Below are 18,107 nucleotides of genomic sequence, written 5' to 3' on the forward strand. Positions count from 1 at the left end.
CACGAACGACTTTGCTTCAGGAGGCAAACGTGTGACTCCGCACGCACAAACACTTCTGCTCTCTAACTTCCTCTCGCTGACACAAACCCCCCCTGAGCTCAAACCCATGATGCACAAACACGGTGCCAAGTTCCCTCCATCCAGCGCTCCTCCTCTGTTCTTACCTCCAGCAGTTTGTAGAGGTGTTCGATGTGACCTTTCTCCATCTCCTTCGCTGGGATCTCCGTCTCTTTGAAATGGACGTACTCGTTGTAAAGTGCCTGAAGGCGGAGAGAAGCAGCAGGTGCTGGTGAGCATTATGGGGTCAGTGTTCACGCAGACTTTAAATGAAGACCTGTTTTCAAAGGTCACAGCTTCCTAACCGCTGCCTTTCTGCCCGAGCGCTCATTCATGATATGATTAGTCTTCTTTGCTCCACAGCTTTAGACACGGTGTCAACTATTATTTCAGTCAATCCTCCCTCAGTCCAACGCCTTCTTCTGCAAACTAACTCACTGCTTCTCTTTAATCTGAACCCTCAGCTTCACGGCTGCATGTTGGACTGAAGAGCCAGAGCTGAGACAAACAGGGATTTGATTCCCACCACAGCCACATGCATTCATGCTGAGGACATTAAAATCACCAGAGACAATAAAAGGATGTCATTGTTTCCACAGTGTTGGGTGAAACATGTTTCAGAGGCACATTTGAAAAACTGTTTGTCAGCAGTAAGATGCAAAAACTAGCGGCTGAAATTCATGAGAGTTCATGAGTGCATCCAGAATTATACTTTTTATTAAATTTAACAAGAAGGCAGTATTTTCATCTGAGACTAAAAACCATCAGAACCCACTAAATGATTAAGAATAATAAAGATTGGGAGATAGGGCACTGGCCTCAGGAGGGGACTCTGAGTGTCCTTCTAATCTATAATCTATAATTAATGATCAGTCAAACTTACTTCAGTCTCCTTTTTTGGCTTTTTAGATACTTTATTAAACATGAACTCTCAAACCGTTTTCACAAAGAAGCATAAAAAACATACAAGTGCACTAAAACAACTTTTCTGCTCACCTTGAGTTCTACGGGGTTCTGTGGGAAGTTCTTGTTGGCCATGAGGACCGTATGCTGGCGGCTCCACTGGAGCAGAGACGAGAACCTGGACTGGTACTCCGACCAGCGCTGGTCCACCTCCTGATGATGGGAGAGAGGAGACGACAGGAGAGAGAAAGAAAATGAGGCAGAGAAGAGAGGAGTTATTCATTAGTGCATCGCGCCTTAACACACTCCCTGTAAATGGTAACAGCTAGGCCAGCTTATAATGGATGGCTGGAAGACTATTAAATTAACTGCATCATTATTTAAAGGGTTCGGATCATCACTCAAAAAGCTGCACAGCTGGACTAATAATAACTTTCCTAATGTATCTACTAAAATCTACCTTTAATATTAACGGATGTGGAGCAACAGCAAGGATGTAATGTGCTACAAACTGTGGTGCACGCATAAAAACAAACAACAAAAAAAAAGGTGTCGCTCATGCTTTAAACTGATAAACTGGTAAAGCACAAACTCAGCGTTTGAGAAATGAGAGGTTTTCATGTGATATGAAGGGAAACGATCTGTAACGAGCCCACAGTTATGGGAAAACGAGAGAACAGTAAACGAGACCGTGACGTACGTGTGCGGCGATGCCCTCTCCTCCCTCGGGGATTTTAGGGAAAGCGTCGTAGATCGAGGAGACGTAAGTGATGACCGACTTCTCGTCCGGAGAGGGAACATCGACGTCTGTGGAGGAAATGAGAGAGGATGAAGTGAAGAGCTGCAGGAATTATGCAAACAGTTTGGTCCTTATTACATCATCAGTTAAAGAAACAAAAACAGCTTCTGAGGTTTTCCAATATTTGACATCAATCAGAAGCAACACAACACACACAGTTAGGTCTGCACATTTTTAGACAGCGATGTGCCACTCTGTAAGGCCATGAGACGAGAACAGATTGAATAGAGATGCATCTGAAGTGCAGACTTTCAGCCCTGAAGTGTTAAAGAGACTCAACAAAAGTGCTGCAGAACACACTGAATGACTGAACACAATGTAGCTGCTTCTTAGACAGGTATGAATCATTTTTCATCATTTTTTTCCCCCAAATTAATAAGTAAAAGGTTTGGGAATGAGCTCAAGTGTTGCAGTAACATTTGGAAACATTTAGGGTCAAAGGAGCTCTTATTCCAAGTATTCAGGTCTGCTGTGGAGCTGTGCAGAGGAAAAACTGCATCACTACAAACCGCAGCAAACCAAAGTGTAAATGAAAACAAAATAAAGCCTTACTCAAACATCATCATCCGGCTGTTTGCCTTTGGCCACTTAGATCAAGCCAATCACTGGATGATGTTTTTGTGCCAGGAGAGGGAAAATATAGCAACGCTTAGAGAAAATAACAAAAACATTATTCCTGGATTAAACTGGTCTCTCAGGAGGTCCTCAGCAGCTTTTCCTGATCTATGGCGGTCTGTGTGACTCTGAGATGTTTGTGTGCAGTCTGCAGCTACAGCCATTACAGCTACACTTGTAACTATGCGAGTGTCTACTTGTGGGTCATTAGAGCCGACCGGGCTGGCTGGCAAGCTTCCAAAATAAAAGCTGGAAGACAAAACAGGAATCTAATTTGAATTTTCCTCCTGTTCACGGTCTTTTGTTAAGTTTTCTGAGATGCTGAGTCACCGAGACCTGCCTGCACTCATAAACAAGCCGGTCAGTTTAACGGCCTCACCCTCAGCGTCCAGCAGTCTGGTCACTCCTAAAGACTCGGCGATCTCAAAGGCCTGCTCGAGGTTCTCACGGTTACTCTGCTGCGACACCACCTCCATGTCGATCAGGTCGGGCCTGAAAAAGGCGTTAGGAAAAAAGGGCTCGTTTACCTTTCTGGGTTATCAGTCAGTCAGTCAGAATACTTTATTGATCCCAAAGGGAAATTACTAAAACAGACCAAAAACCCTCTCTGCTCTCATGTTTCGAGAGGGCATGGGTTCACTAAGTTACCCTATCTATATAAATAAATATTACGATGTTAAAGAAAGAAAAGAACAAAATCGATAAACACAAACGGAGCGCTGTAACGGGCAGCATGCACATTTCCGCGCATGCGCACCTGAATGTATCAGCCTCTAATCTGCTAAACCTGGTAACATAAACAAGCATTTCTGCTGCGTCTGCTGTGAATGTGTCTGTAAAGCCAGTCTGATTAAACATCTTCAATCCTAATCCCAAATATTACTAATTAACTGGCCTGTGTGCTCTCAGAGGACACTTTAATAATCAAAGGTATATATTTATGCTAAATAAAGACCACCTCGCCCCCCGTGGCCTCACCTGTACTGTGCAGCAGAGCGTTGAACATGCGGCCGTCGCTCCACGATGAGGTGAAGTTGACGCAGCGGAGGCCCGGGTAGCCTTCTGTCGCCTGCTGGCTCCATAATAACAGCTTCTCTTTGGCTGTGAGGTCAGCTGACTCGCCGCACACATAGATCTCTGAAATCTGGGGGTAACAAAAAGGGAGGGGTGTGTTACTCCTGGGATTCATTGCCCCCTCCCCTCTGCAGAGCTGTGATATCCACATTCACAAAGAATCTGAATTCATGAGGAGCTTTTCTCATTCATTCCTCTGAGCACTGATGCAGTCACACTCCCTACATCAGCTTCATTAAACACACACACACACACACACGCAGCTACAGTGAGTTGGCAGAAACGCCGGTGCACGCGTTCTCTGCATGAAACAAACTCATTTTATTATCCTTTATTCGCCCTGCTCACTCCTTTCAGAACGTTTCTCTCACACTTCATGACCGAGTGCGTCTGTGATCTCTAAATGTGTTCGTTTTGATCATGCTTATTAACGACGTCTCCCCATTTCCTGTCTGCAGCATCTACAGTCTATCCTGCTCATTAGCTCATGCAGCCCCCCCCGAAAACCCATGCATCTCCATCTGTCTCGTGCCCCCCCCCCAACCAACCTCGATCTGTCTCTTAGTTTTCACGTTCTTTCATCTGCTCGACATTCTGATCGTCTGCCTCCTCATCCTCTTCCTCCTCTACATAAACTCCTCGGATCTTCGGTTTTTCCGCTCAGAGCGGAAACGACATGAAGCTGTCAGTTAAACGTGTTGATCGAAATGCACTTGGCTTCAAAGAGTTTCACAAATAGTTTTGATTCTGCACCATCATCAGTGGGTCTTTAGTTTTTAGATGATGCTTCTCGATCCTAATATAATGAAATCAATGAAATTTAGAAGCCCAAACATAATCCATTTTCACAAATGAAAAAAAGACGGCCTTTAACCTGCCAGCTCCTGAGCACAGTATCCATGAGAAAGCAGCAGCTGTTAGTGCCACGTGTTCACAGGTATTCACAGGTCGTCCTATACGCTCTACGAAGGCGAGATTTTCAAAAGGGAGAGCATGACTCACGCCAATTATCTTCTTCTACGAGCTCTTCAGATATTCCTGCCTATAGACTGTACAGCACCAAGGAAACCGGCTCCCTTTGTGCACAGCCTCAATAAGTAAACACTTTCTGATGCATTTACGCTCTCAGTTTCAAGTCTTTCTGAACAGATCATGAAATTAATTTAACGTCTGAGGACGATAAGTGGAGCGTGCTCTGCTGGGCGAGCGTGCACCGGCCTTCAGTTTTTCAGTCAGACTCGACCCTCGCTCAGCTGAGACTGCAAAGCCATTAACCAGCACGTGATGTCATGGTGGCTGTGTCCATCTTTAACACACAGTCTATAGTCCTGATGTTTCAGAAATGAAAACAACTCTAAACACAGCAGATGCTGCAGCACAGCTCCTGAAAGTCCTTCTATTGACGTGCATGTTTATCAGGGGCGGGTCAGAGAAACCTCTGTGGAGACTTCCTAATGTATGATCCAGTTCACTAAGCTACACTTCAGCCATTTACCCCCCGCGTTCCTCACCCTCTCGGTCGGTGCTCTTTAGCTCCATCAGTCCAGAGCAACAAAGGCAGAGTGACGTATAGGCGGTAACTGTCACTGCTTGGCTGCTGTTATTGTCATCTGTATTCGTCTGTCATCCCTCTTTCCCTAACTCAGTCACAGTCCAACCCTCTGCCCTCTCTCACTGCTGCAAGTACAGAGCAGTATGAAAGTCCAGAGCGTGCCAGCAGACTGCAGCAACAGCCAAAAACACAGAGAGGGAGGGAGAGGAGAGAGAATGTGATGAAGATGAGCACGGCCGGCAGCAGCATGCTGCGTGTAGCTTCCAGCTTTGCATAAAGTAACATCCATCAAGCCCACATTCACTCACTGAAAACGATGTACGCCAAACACGGTGCATCAGTGAAGGAGCCTCACAACCAAAATAAAGACAAGAAGCTGAGACGGATAAATGTTTCTGCTACGTGACGACTCGAGCACATTTCAGACGTCATTGTTCACACCGTGCATGCATTCACTCAGAAGTGTGAGCTTTGAGCAGCTCAGCACTTCTACCAGTTACTCCATGACTGCACTCTCATTCAAACAGCAATCAACAAATATGTACTCGGCTGGGTTTTGAGCACATGAAGCCTCCTTTGCAGGGAAACGCAGAGCATCAAATCCTCCATCTTAATATTGATACAGCACTCTGTATGAGGCCTGCATCTGTGCACAGAGCCTGCACTCCCACTGCTACAGCACTCCATCCTCTGCTCCCTATTGTTCATGTCTGCTGTTCTCTCGTGCATCAGGTGATGCAGCTCGCTGTTTGGTGAACCGAGGCACAGAATTTGTGAAGAGAAACGACTGAAAGCTCCTGATAAAGCAGGAGAACCTTGATGAGGCTCCATGAAGCCTGAACAACAGAGCAAAGGTCCACTGAACTTTGCAAACTCGTGTACTTTAATGTACGGAGGATCAGATCCACCAAAAATCACTGAAGAATTAGAGAAAACGATTCAATAAACAAATAAATGTGCAGCTGAGGAGGCCGTCATTCAAAGCGTGTCATGGGGTCACCTTTGAACCACTGACTGAAAACACCAGCTCACAGCAGTCAGAAGGCTGTGAGACAACTCTTTTAATGAGTGACAAGAAAGAAAGCAGGAATTTTTCAAGAGAAATATATATTTGTTAAATTTTACAAAAATAAATGTGTACATTTTGGCTTCATTTAATGGCAAATATTTTATGAAGCCATTTATAAACATTCTGATTTTTGATTTTGGCAGTTTCGCTCCTCCATAGATTCACTCATTGCTAAAGTTTATAACTGCTGTGTTATTGTAAACAAGTCCGCTTAGCACACTAGTTCATGCCTTCTGTGAAGAGTCTGCAGCCATTAAAGCATGTCGGCTTAATGTTTAGCTATCCTAAATTAGTCTGCTGGGCATTCGGCTAACGAACAAAACGGCTCAAAGTGTTTAATTAACTCAGTTGAGTCCTCTGAAGCTCTGATTTACAGAGCATATTAAAAAAACAAAGTCCCCATCAGACCTTCAATGTGATCATCTTATATAGTTATTTTCTTTTCCTTTCATAAATAAACTCAGGCCCTCTGCGGAGGCGACGATCTGAGGCACAAGCAGACTTTGGGCCTCATGAATTCAGTTAAAGCAGGAATGACTGAATGAATGTGCGGCACGGTGAAATCAGCGGGAGCTTCAGCAGATTGAATAAAGGCACGTGAAACGACACGAAACGATCCGACAAACCCGAATGCATGAGCAGGACACTCACTGATTTCTATGCACACTAAGCACAGTGCAGATAAAGTACAGGTTATTAGCCCAATAAGAGATAACAGCTCTGGTCACATGACGTGCAGAGGTTATAATCTTCTCCATGCGAGCTTAAGGGGATGATTATGTGTTCATTTAACACAATCATTACAGTGTGTGCAGGTGTGCAGTGCAGGTATTAACGTGAAGATGTGACGCTCATGCCGGACCAGCTGTGTGAGTGTTACTGCAGTCAAACAGACACACACAGATTAGAGATCAGATAGCAGCCCCCAGACCAGCCCTCTCTCAGAAACATGGCCTCTTTGAAGGTTGCAGGGAGGGGAGAGCGGAGGAAAAATAAGATGAATTATTTGTTTTATTGGCACCTAAATATAAATATATAAGGCACCTCTGTGTTTAACCCAACAACACTGACAGCAGGTGATTTTCACCCACCTGAAAGCGTTAATGTTCTGGGGCTAAAGTCTGAAAGGATGGATGGGTGGATGAAGGGCAGACAGATGCATGTTGGTTGGCTTCAGACAGCAGGAGGGGCGTACAGGTAAATTTGGGTGGCGTTTCCATTGTGTGGTAAGGAATCCCCTCCGGGCTCAGTGAAGCAGCCGCCTCACTGATGAATGCGCATTTCAAATCACTTTTTATGCAGGGAGGGACAACACACACACCCACGCACACAAAGGACAGCTGCACTGTAAGCTGAACACAGAGACATCCTGACACACACACCCCCACCCCCCTCAGTCCTGTGACACAGGAACACACCAGTATTGATCATCACTGCCCAGTAAAACACCTTGTAACTGGGGGAACTCTGCAGAGCCAAGAGCTACAGCAGATGTGTGTTTCTCATGACTCAGCAGCACCTGTGCACCTAATGACATCACAGCTGAACACAGCCTGACAGCACAGCCGTGCTGTACCGCCCTCAGCACGAGAAGGAGAAGCGAACAAACCAGAGAGGCCGCGGTGAAAAGCACCCGTCATCTTTAAGCTGTATTACTGCAGTGACTGCAGCAGCCTCTTATTTTCAAGGTGAAGGAGAGCTGAGCAGCTGTGAGCTGGCAGAGGAAGTCTCTCTGCCTCCTGGATCACCCAAACAGAAACACAGAGACGGGCTGTAAGAAGCTGAGGCCTGAGCTCAAAATGTGCACCTGTGCTCTCCATTAGATTAAGGTTAATATCATCCATCACTGCATTATCGACTTTTGATGCAACACTGATTCTCCTCGAGAAGCTCGTTTTCTGTCAATTCTCGCTGATCAAATGTTAATGATCACTGCACTGTTAGCAGAAAACACACTAAGATCTGAGCCTCTGCACCATCATCGGATTATGCAGAGAACTGGTCCTCTGGATGGTTTCACAAAGTGTGTGAAATTCCTGAGAAGTCATTAAAATTTCACCTTTTTTCAATAAAATGCACTGACTGCTATTCCTGATGTGGTGACATCAGCAATATTACACAGGATGGGACAGTTTAAAGTATTTCTCAACCTCAAACCACAGGCTCAACCTCAAACCACAGGCTCCCAAATACTTTATACTCTGATCTGCAAACTGGACATGCTATGATACATCAATATACTTAGATATAAGTTCAGTAGCTTGACTGGTCCATCAACATTAGCCTGTATTTGGCACCCTGTCTTTTAAAGACATGATTAAGTAATATTCTAGTACTTAATGAAAAAACTTTAATGCTTTTTTAAGTCTTAGGACCTTCTAAGAGGCGTTTGCAGTACTGCGTGTTCACAGGGTTTTTCCTGGCTCAGAGCAGGTCTGTGGGTGGTGGCTTTCAGAGTAATCTCTGAGCACAGGAAAGACTCTCTGTTACCATACAACACAGAAATCTGCACTTTTCCTTTTAAATATGGATACTGGATAACCAAAAAGGTCTATTGTGCATGAGTAAAAGAATATCAAATTATAAAAACTGGTTAAACTGGTGCCAAAAATTCCTCTATGCAGGAAAAACCCTGCCTAAGTACCAAAGCCTGGCGTAAGATGCAGATTAGAAAGCCCCTGAATAAAGATTTCGGATGCTTATCTGGGTGGGGGCAGAGGTCAGAGCAGAGGTGACCAGAACCTCTCCCCAGCCTCCTCCTCCAGCTCTTCTGAGGGGATGCCGAGGCATTCCCAGACCAGCTGAGAAACATCATCTCTGAGTGCCTCGGGTCTACCCTAAAGCTTCCTCAGTATCAGGCCAAACTGGCAGGAAGCAAAAGGCAAGCTGGGAAACTGCAAAACAGTGTGATGAAGGTGCTTAAATCTACTGCATAATAACTGAACAGGTTTGTTAAGAATAAGATTCTCCAGCTAAAATAATGGAGACAGATAAACACAGATCTATTTGTGCTACTGAAAAAGTTTCAGTTTGCATCAAAAGGAAACCCTGTCATTTGAAGCAGTGACCCTCTCACACACACACACAAACACACACACACGCACACCCCAGGCCTGTGCGCCTCTTACACTGTGACAGACGTCAGCAGCGAGCGAGCATGTGTGCTGTGAGGAAAGCGAGGAGGGGAGGGAGCAGAGACGGATGCTGAGACCGAGGGGCTCGGTCTGTGCCGCGTTGATTAGGCTACAGGAACAAAGGCGGAAAGAATGGAGAGACTTTCAATGCTTTTCTCGAGCTGATAACGGCGCGCACACACAAACCTTCACAGCTGCAAACATGTTGCACACGTGACAACAAAAGCACACTATAAAAAAACTGAAACAAATCAAGAGCTGCGGACGGCTGTCTGAGCATCGCTTTGAAAAATGCTGTTCCAGACAAAAACACTGCTCAGCTCTGGGACCAAACAGTCGTGGTCAGTGACTCGAGTCCAAAAGTAAAAATATTCCCTTTCTTTAGGAGCAGGGGAGTCGGAGGAGGGGGTAAGATCACATGATTATGGCTAAAAACTATCATGCATTAATGTGATAACCACTGTTGGTCTGAAATAACTGAAAATGTGAACAATACTCATTAAATTTTGGTACTGTAATTTCCTTCTTTAATATTTTACAGAAACTATAATAACTGATACATTTTGGTCTAATTGTTGAGCATATTTCTGTAACCTGATTATTAATTCAGGGGCTCCTAATCTGTTCTGCACCTTTGGCTCAATTATATTGCTTTCCACAAACCCAGTACTGCATATGCTCAATGGAGTGCTGTTTGCACCTGAATGAATGAAATAACAGCAGCTGTCTCAGATCTGTGTTTGGTTTGAGGATTTGGTGTCTGGCTGTCAGGACACAAACCTGTGGCAGGCATTTTACAGCCGCCTGATGCTGCAGGGACAGCGGGCTCTCCATCATGGAGTCCAGCCTCTCGGACGAGCTGCTGGTCAGCCCTCCCCAGTCTGTCTGACTGGGAGTGGTGCCCGCTGTTTCCGGAGAGGTCAGCGGCAGGTCGCTGGCATAGCCCGACTCTAAAAGAGACGACTGCTCTTGTGCGCAAGCTGGAGAGTCCAACCTAAATCCCTTGACAGCCGCTGCCTCCTGAATCCGCAAGTAGTTTGAGGATGTGGGGAAATCCCCTGCAGATATTCTGGCTTTGTTTTTGTCCTGCTCACACAGTTGGACCTTGAGAATATTTCCTGTGACTGGAGATGGGCTTGGAGGTTCTTTGCAAACCTCCACCTCTCCATCACTTTCACCCCTCCACACTGGAGAGCCATAGTCACTAGGGTACACTGTCCTCACCACACAGAGTTTACCATCCACCTCCCGGATGTGGACCACACCTTTCCGCTCCCTCTCCGAAGGCGTCTTCACCACCTGCACTGCCCCTTCTCCTCCCTCTTTTTCCGCTCTGTGCTCCCTCTCATTTTTATCCTCTCTCCCCTTGTCCCTTTTCTCCTTCTTTTGTCTGAGTATCCAAGGCTTCTCCAGGACCCCCTGGACTTTCTCCCTAACACGATAGACCCTCCCCCCGCCCGGAGTGCTGCTGCCCAGGGCTGGGGCTGTGATGACTGGGGTGGTTGTGGTGGTTTGGCTCGGGATGCTGGAGACATCTATGATTGCACTGACAGTGTCTTCCTCCCCTGGAAGGCAGAAGACCCCTCTCCAGGCTGGGCTGGGTTTGGGGGTCCCTTCAAATATTCTGCTGCCCAAAAGTCCCCCCCCACTGGCGCTCATAGAGCCAGGGGAAAGAGTATTGCTGTGGGGAGTAGTTTTGGAATAATGTGTATCAGGCACTGTTATTTGAGTCCTCGCTCTGCTGTTCAAATCTGAACCTACTGTTTCTATAACAGCAGCTTTTCCCTCCTCATCTTCATCCTCCTCCTCCTCCTCCTCTTTCTCATCAGGCTCGAGGCTTCTCTGCCGCTCACTGTCCTCCAGCTCTGCCTCTCCTTTCTTGCTCTTCTTGCCCTTGTGCTTACGTCTGAAACGCAGACGCTTCTTTGGTGAGAGTGGGGGGGCTCCACCAAGCTCTCCCTCCCGAGGAGGTCGAACGCAGCCCATGGAGTTCCCCATGACTTTAACGTGGATACAGAAGGGTGCAGAAAAAGGAAACAAGGCAGTTATTTTATGAGAGAAACTAAATTAATGCTCATCTATGTTTTCTCCACTTCTTTGCAGTTTGAGAGCAAAAAGAGAAGAAGGATAAGGCTCCCTCGTGAATCTGGCATGTAAGAGTGGTGCTAAGTTAAGATGAGGAGGCTTTGCTCCATTTTCTGTGGCACCATTTTAAATGAAACCCATTGAATATAAAGGTGGAGGGTACGAGCTGTCACACAAAGGAGGAGAGGAAAAGTCAGTCTCTTCCTCAGGCAGTTATTGGTGCCATCACGTGGCAGCCTGTTGTGTCCTTTATCTTTGCTCCTCCTGTCTGGACTCAGACTCCCCCTCTCTAAGGACACTGCTTTACTTTCCCCGTTTCCTCGATCCAAAAAGATTTGGTCACACAGTCAAGGACACGAGGACAGAGTGGTGTCAGCAGAGCCACACGAGGGAGGAAAATTAATTCGGTTTGGGTCAGCTGTCTGATTTATCACTGGTACTCTGGCAGGTGAGCTGTAACCTGGTGTAAGGGAACGTGTCAGGCAGGATGATGAGTGTCGGAGGCAGAAAAATACAGTGCGGTCCGGTGCTGTTCAGCCCATTAGTAACACTCCAGCCACCTCACACTCTGTGTGACAGGAGAAATGTTAAAGCCTGAATCTGAACGTACGGCAGGATTTCTGGGTCTCATCTCACTTCTTGCTTCAGTATTATAATAATAATATTATTAAAAAGAACAACACCTTCCTGGCTGCAGGTTCAGTCTCATTCCTTCTTCCAGCAACAACAAACCCCAAACAGATTTAATGTCAGGTCCAGGTGCTGTGTTATCCAGGAGCTCTAGCAGCTATCTGAGTTCATGAATTAATTATGCTTCTTTCCCTACTGCGGTAATGTTATTGTAGTGCAAGAGGAGAGAAGTAAGATCAGTGGGAACCCCGTCCATCAAGGTACTTCAAGTGGAAGTAGTATTAATGGTGATACTGTCAATATCCCTCGTAGTAATGGCACGCTCTGAATCTCATTCTGCCAAGGCAGCAGTCCAGATTGGTTGTGGGGGACAGAGTGTGCAGTCAGCCAATGCCACTTCAGATTGCAGGAAGAATCAGCCAATACGCTGACAGCTTGTTAAACACTCAATCAGAGCATCAGCTTCTTCCTCTCGTCATCCTCCCACAACCTGCGCTATTCAATGAGCCGATGTCTCACATGATGTGTCAGTCCTTCTGCCATGTGTCCACATCCACACCTCGAGCTGCCGCCGCCAATATGTCAGAATACAAAACTGCTGGCATGAATCTATCCTATTGACAAGACTGGCAGGAAAGTTGGCAGTTGGTCTAGTGATGATGGAGGGTGACCGACGTAGTTCAGAAAAGCTGCTAAATGCAGCTGTTGGCCTCAGCAGAGCATCTGTCTAAATCTGGAAGCAGGCAAACTCCACCTCGAGCTCCGCAGGCAGCTCAGCACTGCATCCCTCTCACCTGGAAACCTGGACACAGACTGCCCCCACTCTGATGTTCCCCGAGACCCAAAGTTGGCTCGTGCTTCAGTGCTGCCCAATCATAAACCTGCTGTGCCCTGTTGTCAGTCTGCCAAGGGTCCCCTTCATCAGGTGGTGCAGTGCGACGATGCAACAACCTGACAACATCCACAGTTTGCAGGAGGTTTGGTGGGGGGTATTCAGACCAGGACTCACTCCAAAAAAATAAAAAGCCTCTCAGCGTTTCTCCTCTCAATAACTCCTCACGTCCCCCAGATCTAATTAGAAATAGGTCTGTGGGGTGGGAAGTGGAGCTGCCCTCTGAGGCCGGAGAAGAGGTCCTCGGTCGGCTTAGGTGAGGTCTTGCAAAGATCAAGATCTAGCAGCAGACCTACTTCATGTGCAGATGTGTACTGAGCCTGGAACAGAGCCAAAGGGATACAGTGTCCAGCAAAGGGCAGTCCCAAACGTCACACAGCACATCAGCAGAGGTTAGGACAAAAGAGTACGCAGTCCACGTCCCCTTAAAAGACAGACATAAGGGGAGGAAAAAATAGAAACACAGGGCGTCTCCAGTTAAAATGAAACTGTGGCTCCCTCAGACAAGCATGGCTGGACTGATCCGATTGATACGGTGCAGCAACTGTCCAAAACGGAGTACGAGCACACGTTTGTGCCCGCCAGCTTGGGCGGTCCCCCCCGGTCAGCTGTGCGAGTCCTTTCTGCATACGTGTCCACGAGTGTGTGTCTTGTCCTGCTGTGTATTCGTGGTCTGAGGCCTGCTGATCAGGGGAAGCCGGGAGCTCCGGTGACAGCAGGCAGCCTGGATCGGTCTCTCCCTCGACTGGCTCTGCTCCTCTGCTTTATCCTTCGCTGGCAGCCGCCGACAGAGGGAGAGAAAAGCTTTTATCTCCCGGCTGCTGCAGCTTCACACTCTCTTCTGCTCGATCTCTCACTCTCACAGTCCACCCCTCCCTCCTTGGCTCTCCTCCTCCTATCCGCTTCCTCGTTACTCCCATCACTCTCTCTCTCTCTCTCTCTCTCGGCTGTTAGTGAGCAGCTCTCCATGCCACAAACACACACACACACAGACACACACACACACTTGACCCAAAAGCTTTCCTGAATGACAGGCTGCAACAGGGACAGAGACAAAAACAGCCATCCAGGCAGACAGGAGAGAAACCAAATCTGAATCAGACCCCTGCGTCTGCGATAACAAACGAGGAGCCGGGAAGCATTTCAATCTGTCTCTCTCCATCTATTCCCTTCAGTCTCCATCTGCCTGTGAAGCTACAGGTTATCAGTGATTCTGGTGTGGAGAAAAAATACAGAGTTGTGGAGGAGAAGGAAGGAGGGAGCGAGGAGAGAAATTAAGAGGAAGCTAAAAACAAAAGCAGAGCTACATATAGCTGAGACAGGAGTGTGTGTTAAGCCTTCGATATCAAGGCCAGTGCATTCATATGGAACCTGCAGGAGTTTTGCATTAATGTGATGAAGCACCTGGATTTAAAGGGCAGTTAATCCAGTGGATTTGCCAGAAATATCCTCTTTTTAATCAGACTGTTTAAACCTATAACAAGGCAAAGCTTTGCTGAAACAATCTGTCCAAGAGCTGAAGTGTCTCGGGTTGATTATCAGATGCTAACCTGATAAATAATTTGATAAATACTCTGTTTCCTAACAGACTGAAGAGTCAACGTTAGCCCCAAATTCAAAATCCCACAGAAATTTGAGCCATACTGCCAAACCAAAAGAGTCATGAATCAGTGTAATTCGAACACACACATTTATCTCCCCCTCCTCCCCCGTATACAGTCTTTAAGCCTCTGCAGGCTTCCACCCACCATCTCTCCACATAAGTTGAATAAAAAAAAGCTTATACATGTGAGTCTGTGCAGTACAGCATGGGACAAAGATTCATCACTCTCTGACACACCACAGCAGACATATGAACACACATGTGCCTGATGTATGGTGAATGCTTTCACAGAGACACATATGGATGCAGACCTGGAAATGCAATACTCTCAAGTGGCAGTGAAGCCAATGATAATCCATCTTCAGTCATTAAAGCGTGAGCATAAGAGAACACACAAACGCACATGGAAAATTCATGAACCAATAGGAGGAAAGCACTAATCAAGTCCCAGAGGCACTCATCCCTTGGCGGTGGCTGCATGCCATCGTGAACCCTGCAGATCTGAGGCTGCTGAACCCGGCTTTAACAAGTCACCGCTGCTGCTCGCACACATGTCAGAAGCTCTTCTCATGATTTATTTAGCAGCTCTTTTGTGGATAACGTCCTCTGAAACACTCCGATTGATCTTCAGATATTAATTTAGGCTCAGTCTGAGATCAGAGGAGCTTTAAGATGTTGAGCCTTTATGTTCGCACACAAATTACACTGATCAAAACTCAATTTTGCTGCAGTGCTGTATGTGGATACTGAGGCCTGCAGAGATGTACCACAGTGCCACTTTCCCTAACACAAAAGATGCAAAATATGAGTACTAAGCAACCAGAAATACAGAAACTATGATAACTATGATAACAGTGTTTTTAAAACACTGGGAGACTCATGACCAACTGTCACCACGTTATGCTGGAAAAAAAAAAAGAGCTAAGACAAAGAGGGTTTTGTGTTGAAGATTTTCCCTAAATCCCTTTCTTTGGAAACTCTAAATATCAGCCTGTGTATTATAGTTATGACTACACAGGCTGTAATATCAGAATTATGTAAATTAATGGGTAAAATAGGAGCAATGCAAGCTCTGCTCATAAACCCACAAATGTTCCTTTTTTTAAACTGCAGCTCACGCTGCCATCAGCTCTCTCTGAAACAAACCTGATCAGTAAAACCTGAATTACTGCCTCTGAGCAACAACAATCTGAACATACACACAGGCCTGCCTTCAAACAAGGCAGCTTGGAAATGAACTGACTGGCAGTGACACACAGGCATCTTAGCCAATCGCAGGCAGACACAGCGCAGCTGGAGGAGGATCTGAAACGAGCACAACCAGCAGCCATATGGAGCTGAATCCTGACATCTAGCGGTCTGGCAGAGTAACTACAACCAGGGTTCAATTTGTCTCCAAGAAAATCCAAACGAGGAGCTTTATGATCATTTTCTGTTGATGCTGCAGTAAACAGACACATGAGAGCATCCCTAAAATCCCAGCATTGGTAGAGAAATCAGTACGACTCATATGAGAAAACATTAAAATAAAAGTTATGATTCTTGGAGAGGAAGAAGAAGAGGAGGAGAAAATGTGTCAGTTCTTTAAATGATCATCTGGACATTCAACACAAGGAGACTCTAAAGTGAAGAAGAAGGCTGTCTGAGATAAAACAGAGACACCGGCTCGTTTCTAACTTCATGAGCTCGTGAAATAACTCAAATTACTAACAGTTATGACCCAAATGAAAAATGACAGCCCAGTGAGAGCTCCTAAAATTAGCCAATGTGCTGAGTCACTCTTTGCACACGTCCTGATCTCAAAGACCTGCAGGACTTCTTTCCAAAAACGACTTCATCATCATCATCATCATCATACTGATCGCTGGTCCAAAGCTGAAAGTGGAAATAATGTAAAAATGACAGATTTCTCTTCTGTGGGCCACATTTCAGAGTCAGAGCGAATTGTTTTAATTTTCTGTTATTATAGGATGTGTCATTCTTTATGCAATGATGATGACACAGCTCTGTGTACATATTGATCTGGTATCTTTCATTGAGCCTAAGGAGGGAGTAACCCTGTTGTCACTTCCCAGCAGCTGTCCTGATTTCCACTCGTCCACAGTAGACGGCCGCTCTGCAGCACATGATCAGGATTCTGCACCCTGGTCATAACTTTGAGGACAGGGTTCAATAGTCTGCTGTTCATAAACTTCATACCTGCTGTTTTGTACTGGTTTTGCTTTAAAAACACTTCCAGCTCCAAATTTTTATTCCTGGACTCTATCAGAGTAGCTTTGCATCGCAGCTCAAAATAACCCTCATGTGTCTTATATTGGGTCTGGGTGCAGCCCCTCACTTCATCATCTGTCTGAAACTAGGTGCTTTAGCTCCTCCCCCTTTAAGGCCACTTTCTTCTGACTGGCTGCCCCTCACAAACAGAAGGTTTCAGCAGCAGGTGGGTGGGGCTTCTGTTCCCACAGCTAAAGCTGCACGCTGAGATGACCATATTAGGGATACTCAGTGACATCACACAGTAGAAACAAACTGCACTCTGATGCTTTTAATGTGCTTTCATTTTGTCTCATGCCTGTTTTTAACTATAATAATTTTGGTAACCCTGTAATTTCTGATCACTCTTAATTAATTTAATCTCATGTAAATGTTAAATAAAAAAAATGTATCAGGGACCATTTTTTACATTTTATTATAAAATTAAATTATTTAGTGTCAGTTGTGGCCTTGTGGCACATGGATAACACAAAACTCTTTGTATTAATTTAAAAAGCACTGACAGGTCCAGCTAGTCTGACTCCAGCAGCAGCTCCATGTGACTGGAGTTTCTCACTGCAGCTCTAATGTAACACTGTCCTCATCTATGAACTCACTGAACTCCTCAAACTAAAACCATCTGCTGTTCCCGCCTTCCCGCCGCAGCTCCTGCAGACCGCTTCAGATCCTCGTCCCGTTCTCCAGCACCGCGTCGCCCCTTCTTCTCTTTACCAAACTCACTGATGCTCTGCTGCGTCATGCATTACTGTTCCTATAGCAACCAGCTGGCAGCATCACCCTGCTGAGGGTCACGTGATGGCACAACCTAGTGGCCAACTGAAAGAACTGCAACTCCTTCTTTCCCTTCAGTATTAAATGGGACAGGAGCAAAGAGTTCAGTCCGTGCAGTGAAAATAAAAAGAAGGAGAAGGTTTTGGCACAGATTTGCTTCAGTTTTAACTTCGTTGTCATGCATGACTCGGCCCCGGCAGTAATGGGAGACCCGCAGTAATGATTTAATAGAGAACAACACTGTCTGCAGGCAAAACTGATCAGAAACATTTGGTGGAAAGGATTCCTCACCAGGAACTCAGAGAGCTGACGGTCCAGACTAAACAAGCTGTCCTTGAGACAACAATCAGACTCCAGTCTCACACTGCAGTCCAGTCTTTAGACATGTGGATGTTTCTGGTGCACAGAGGTTTAGAGCAGTTCTAGCTGAAACTGTTTCAGTATGTAACACTTGTGATTTAGAAAATACAAATATGAAGCAGAAAATAATCTGAATTAACCACGAACCCCTGAAACTAAATGTACCATCAGCTACCAACACATACTGCAGTTTTATTTCTGACTCCTTCCTGCACAGCAACCCCTGGTTCAAACTTCTGCCTTCATTGTGGGATTACAGGGATGGGATTATATGCCTGATATAATATCACAG

At 45.9% G+C, this 18,107-nt stretch overlaps 1 protein-coding gene across 1 annotated transcript in view; it reads right to left on the bottom strand.

Moving 5' to 3' along the window:
- Nucleotides 1-18,107, bottom strand: part of macf1a (microtubule actin crosslinking factor 1a) — a 218,825-nt gene that overhangs the window by 92,729 nt on the left and 107,989 nt on the right. The window contains 5 exon segments of the mRNA XM_030740649.1: nucleotides 165-260; nucleotides 1,054-1,173; nucleotides 1,661-1,767; nucleotides 2,754-2,872; nucleotides 3,358-3,518. Of these exon segments, the coding sequence (XP_030596509.1) occupies nucleotides 165-260; nucleotides 1,054-1,173; nucleotides 1,661-1,767; nucleotides 2,754-2,872; nucleotides 3,358-3,518 (603 nt within the window).

This window comes from Archocentrus centrarchus, chromosome 11 (assembly GCF_007364275.1).
Source record: "Archocentrus centrarchus isolate MPI-CPG fArcCen1 chromosome 11, fArcCen1, whole genome shotgun sequence".
In the NCBI taxonomy this organism is placed as follows: Eukaryota; Metazoa; Chordata; class Actinopteri; order Cichliformes; family Cichlidae; genus Archocentrus; species Archocentrus centrarchus.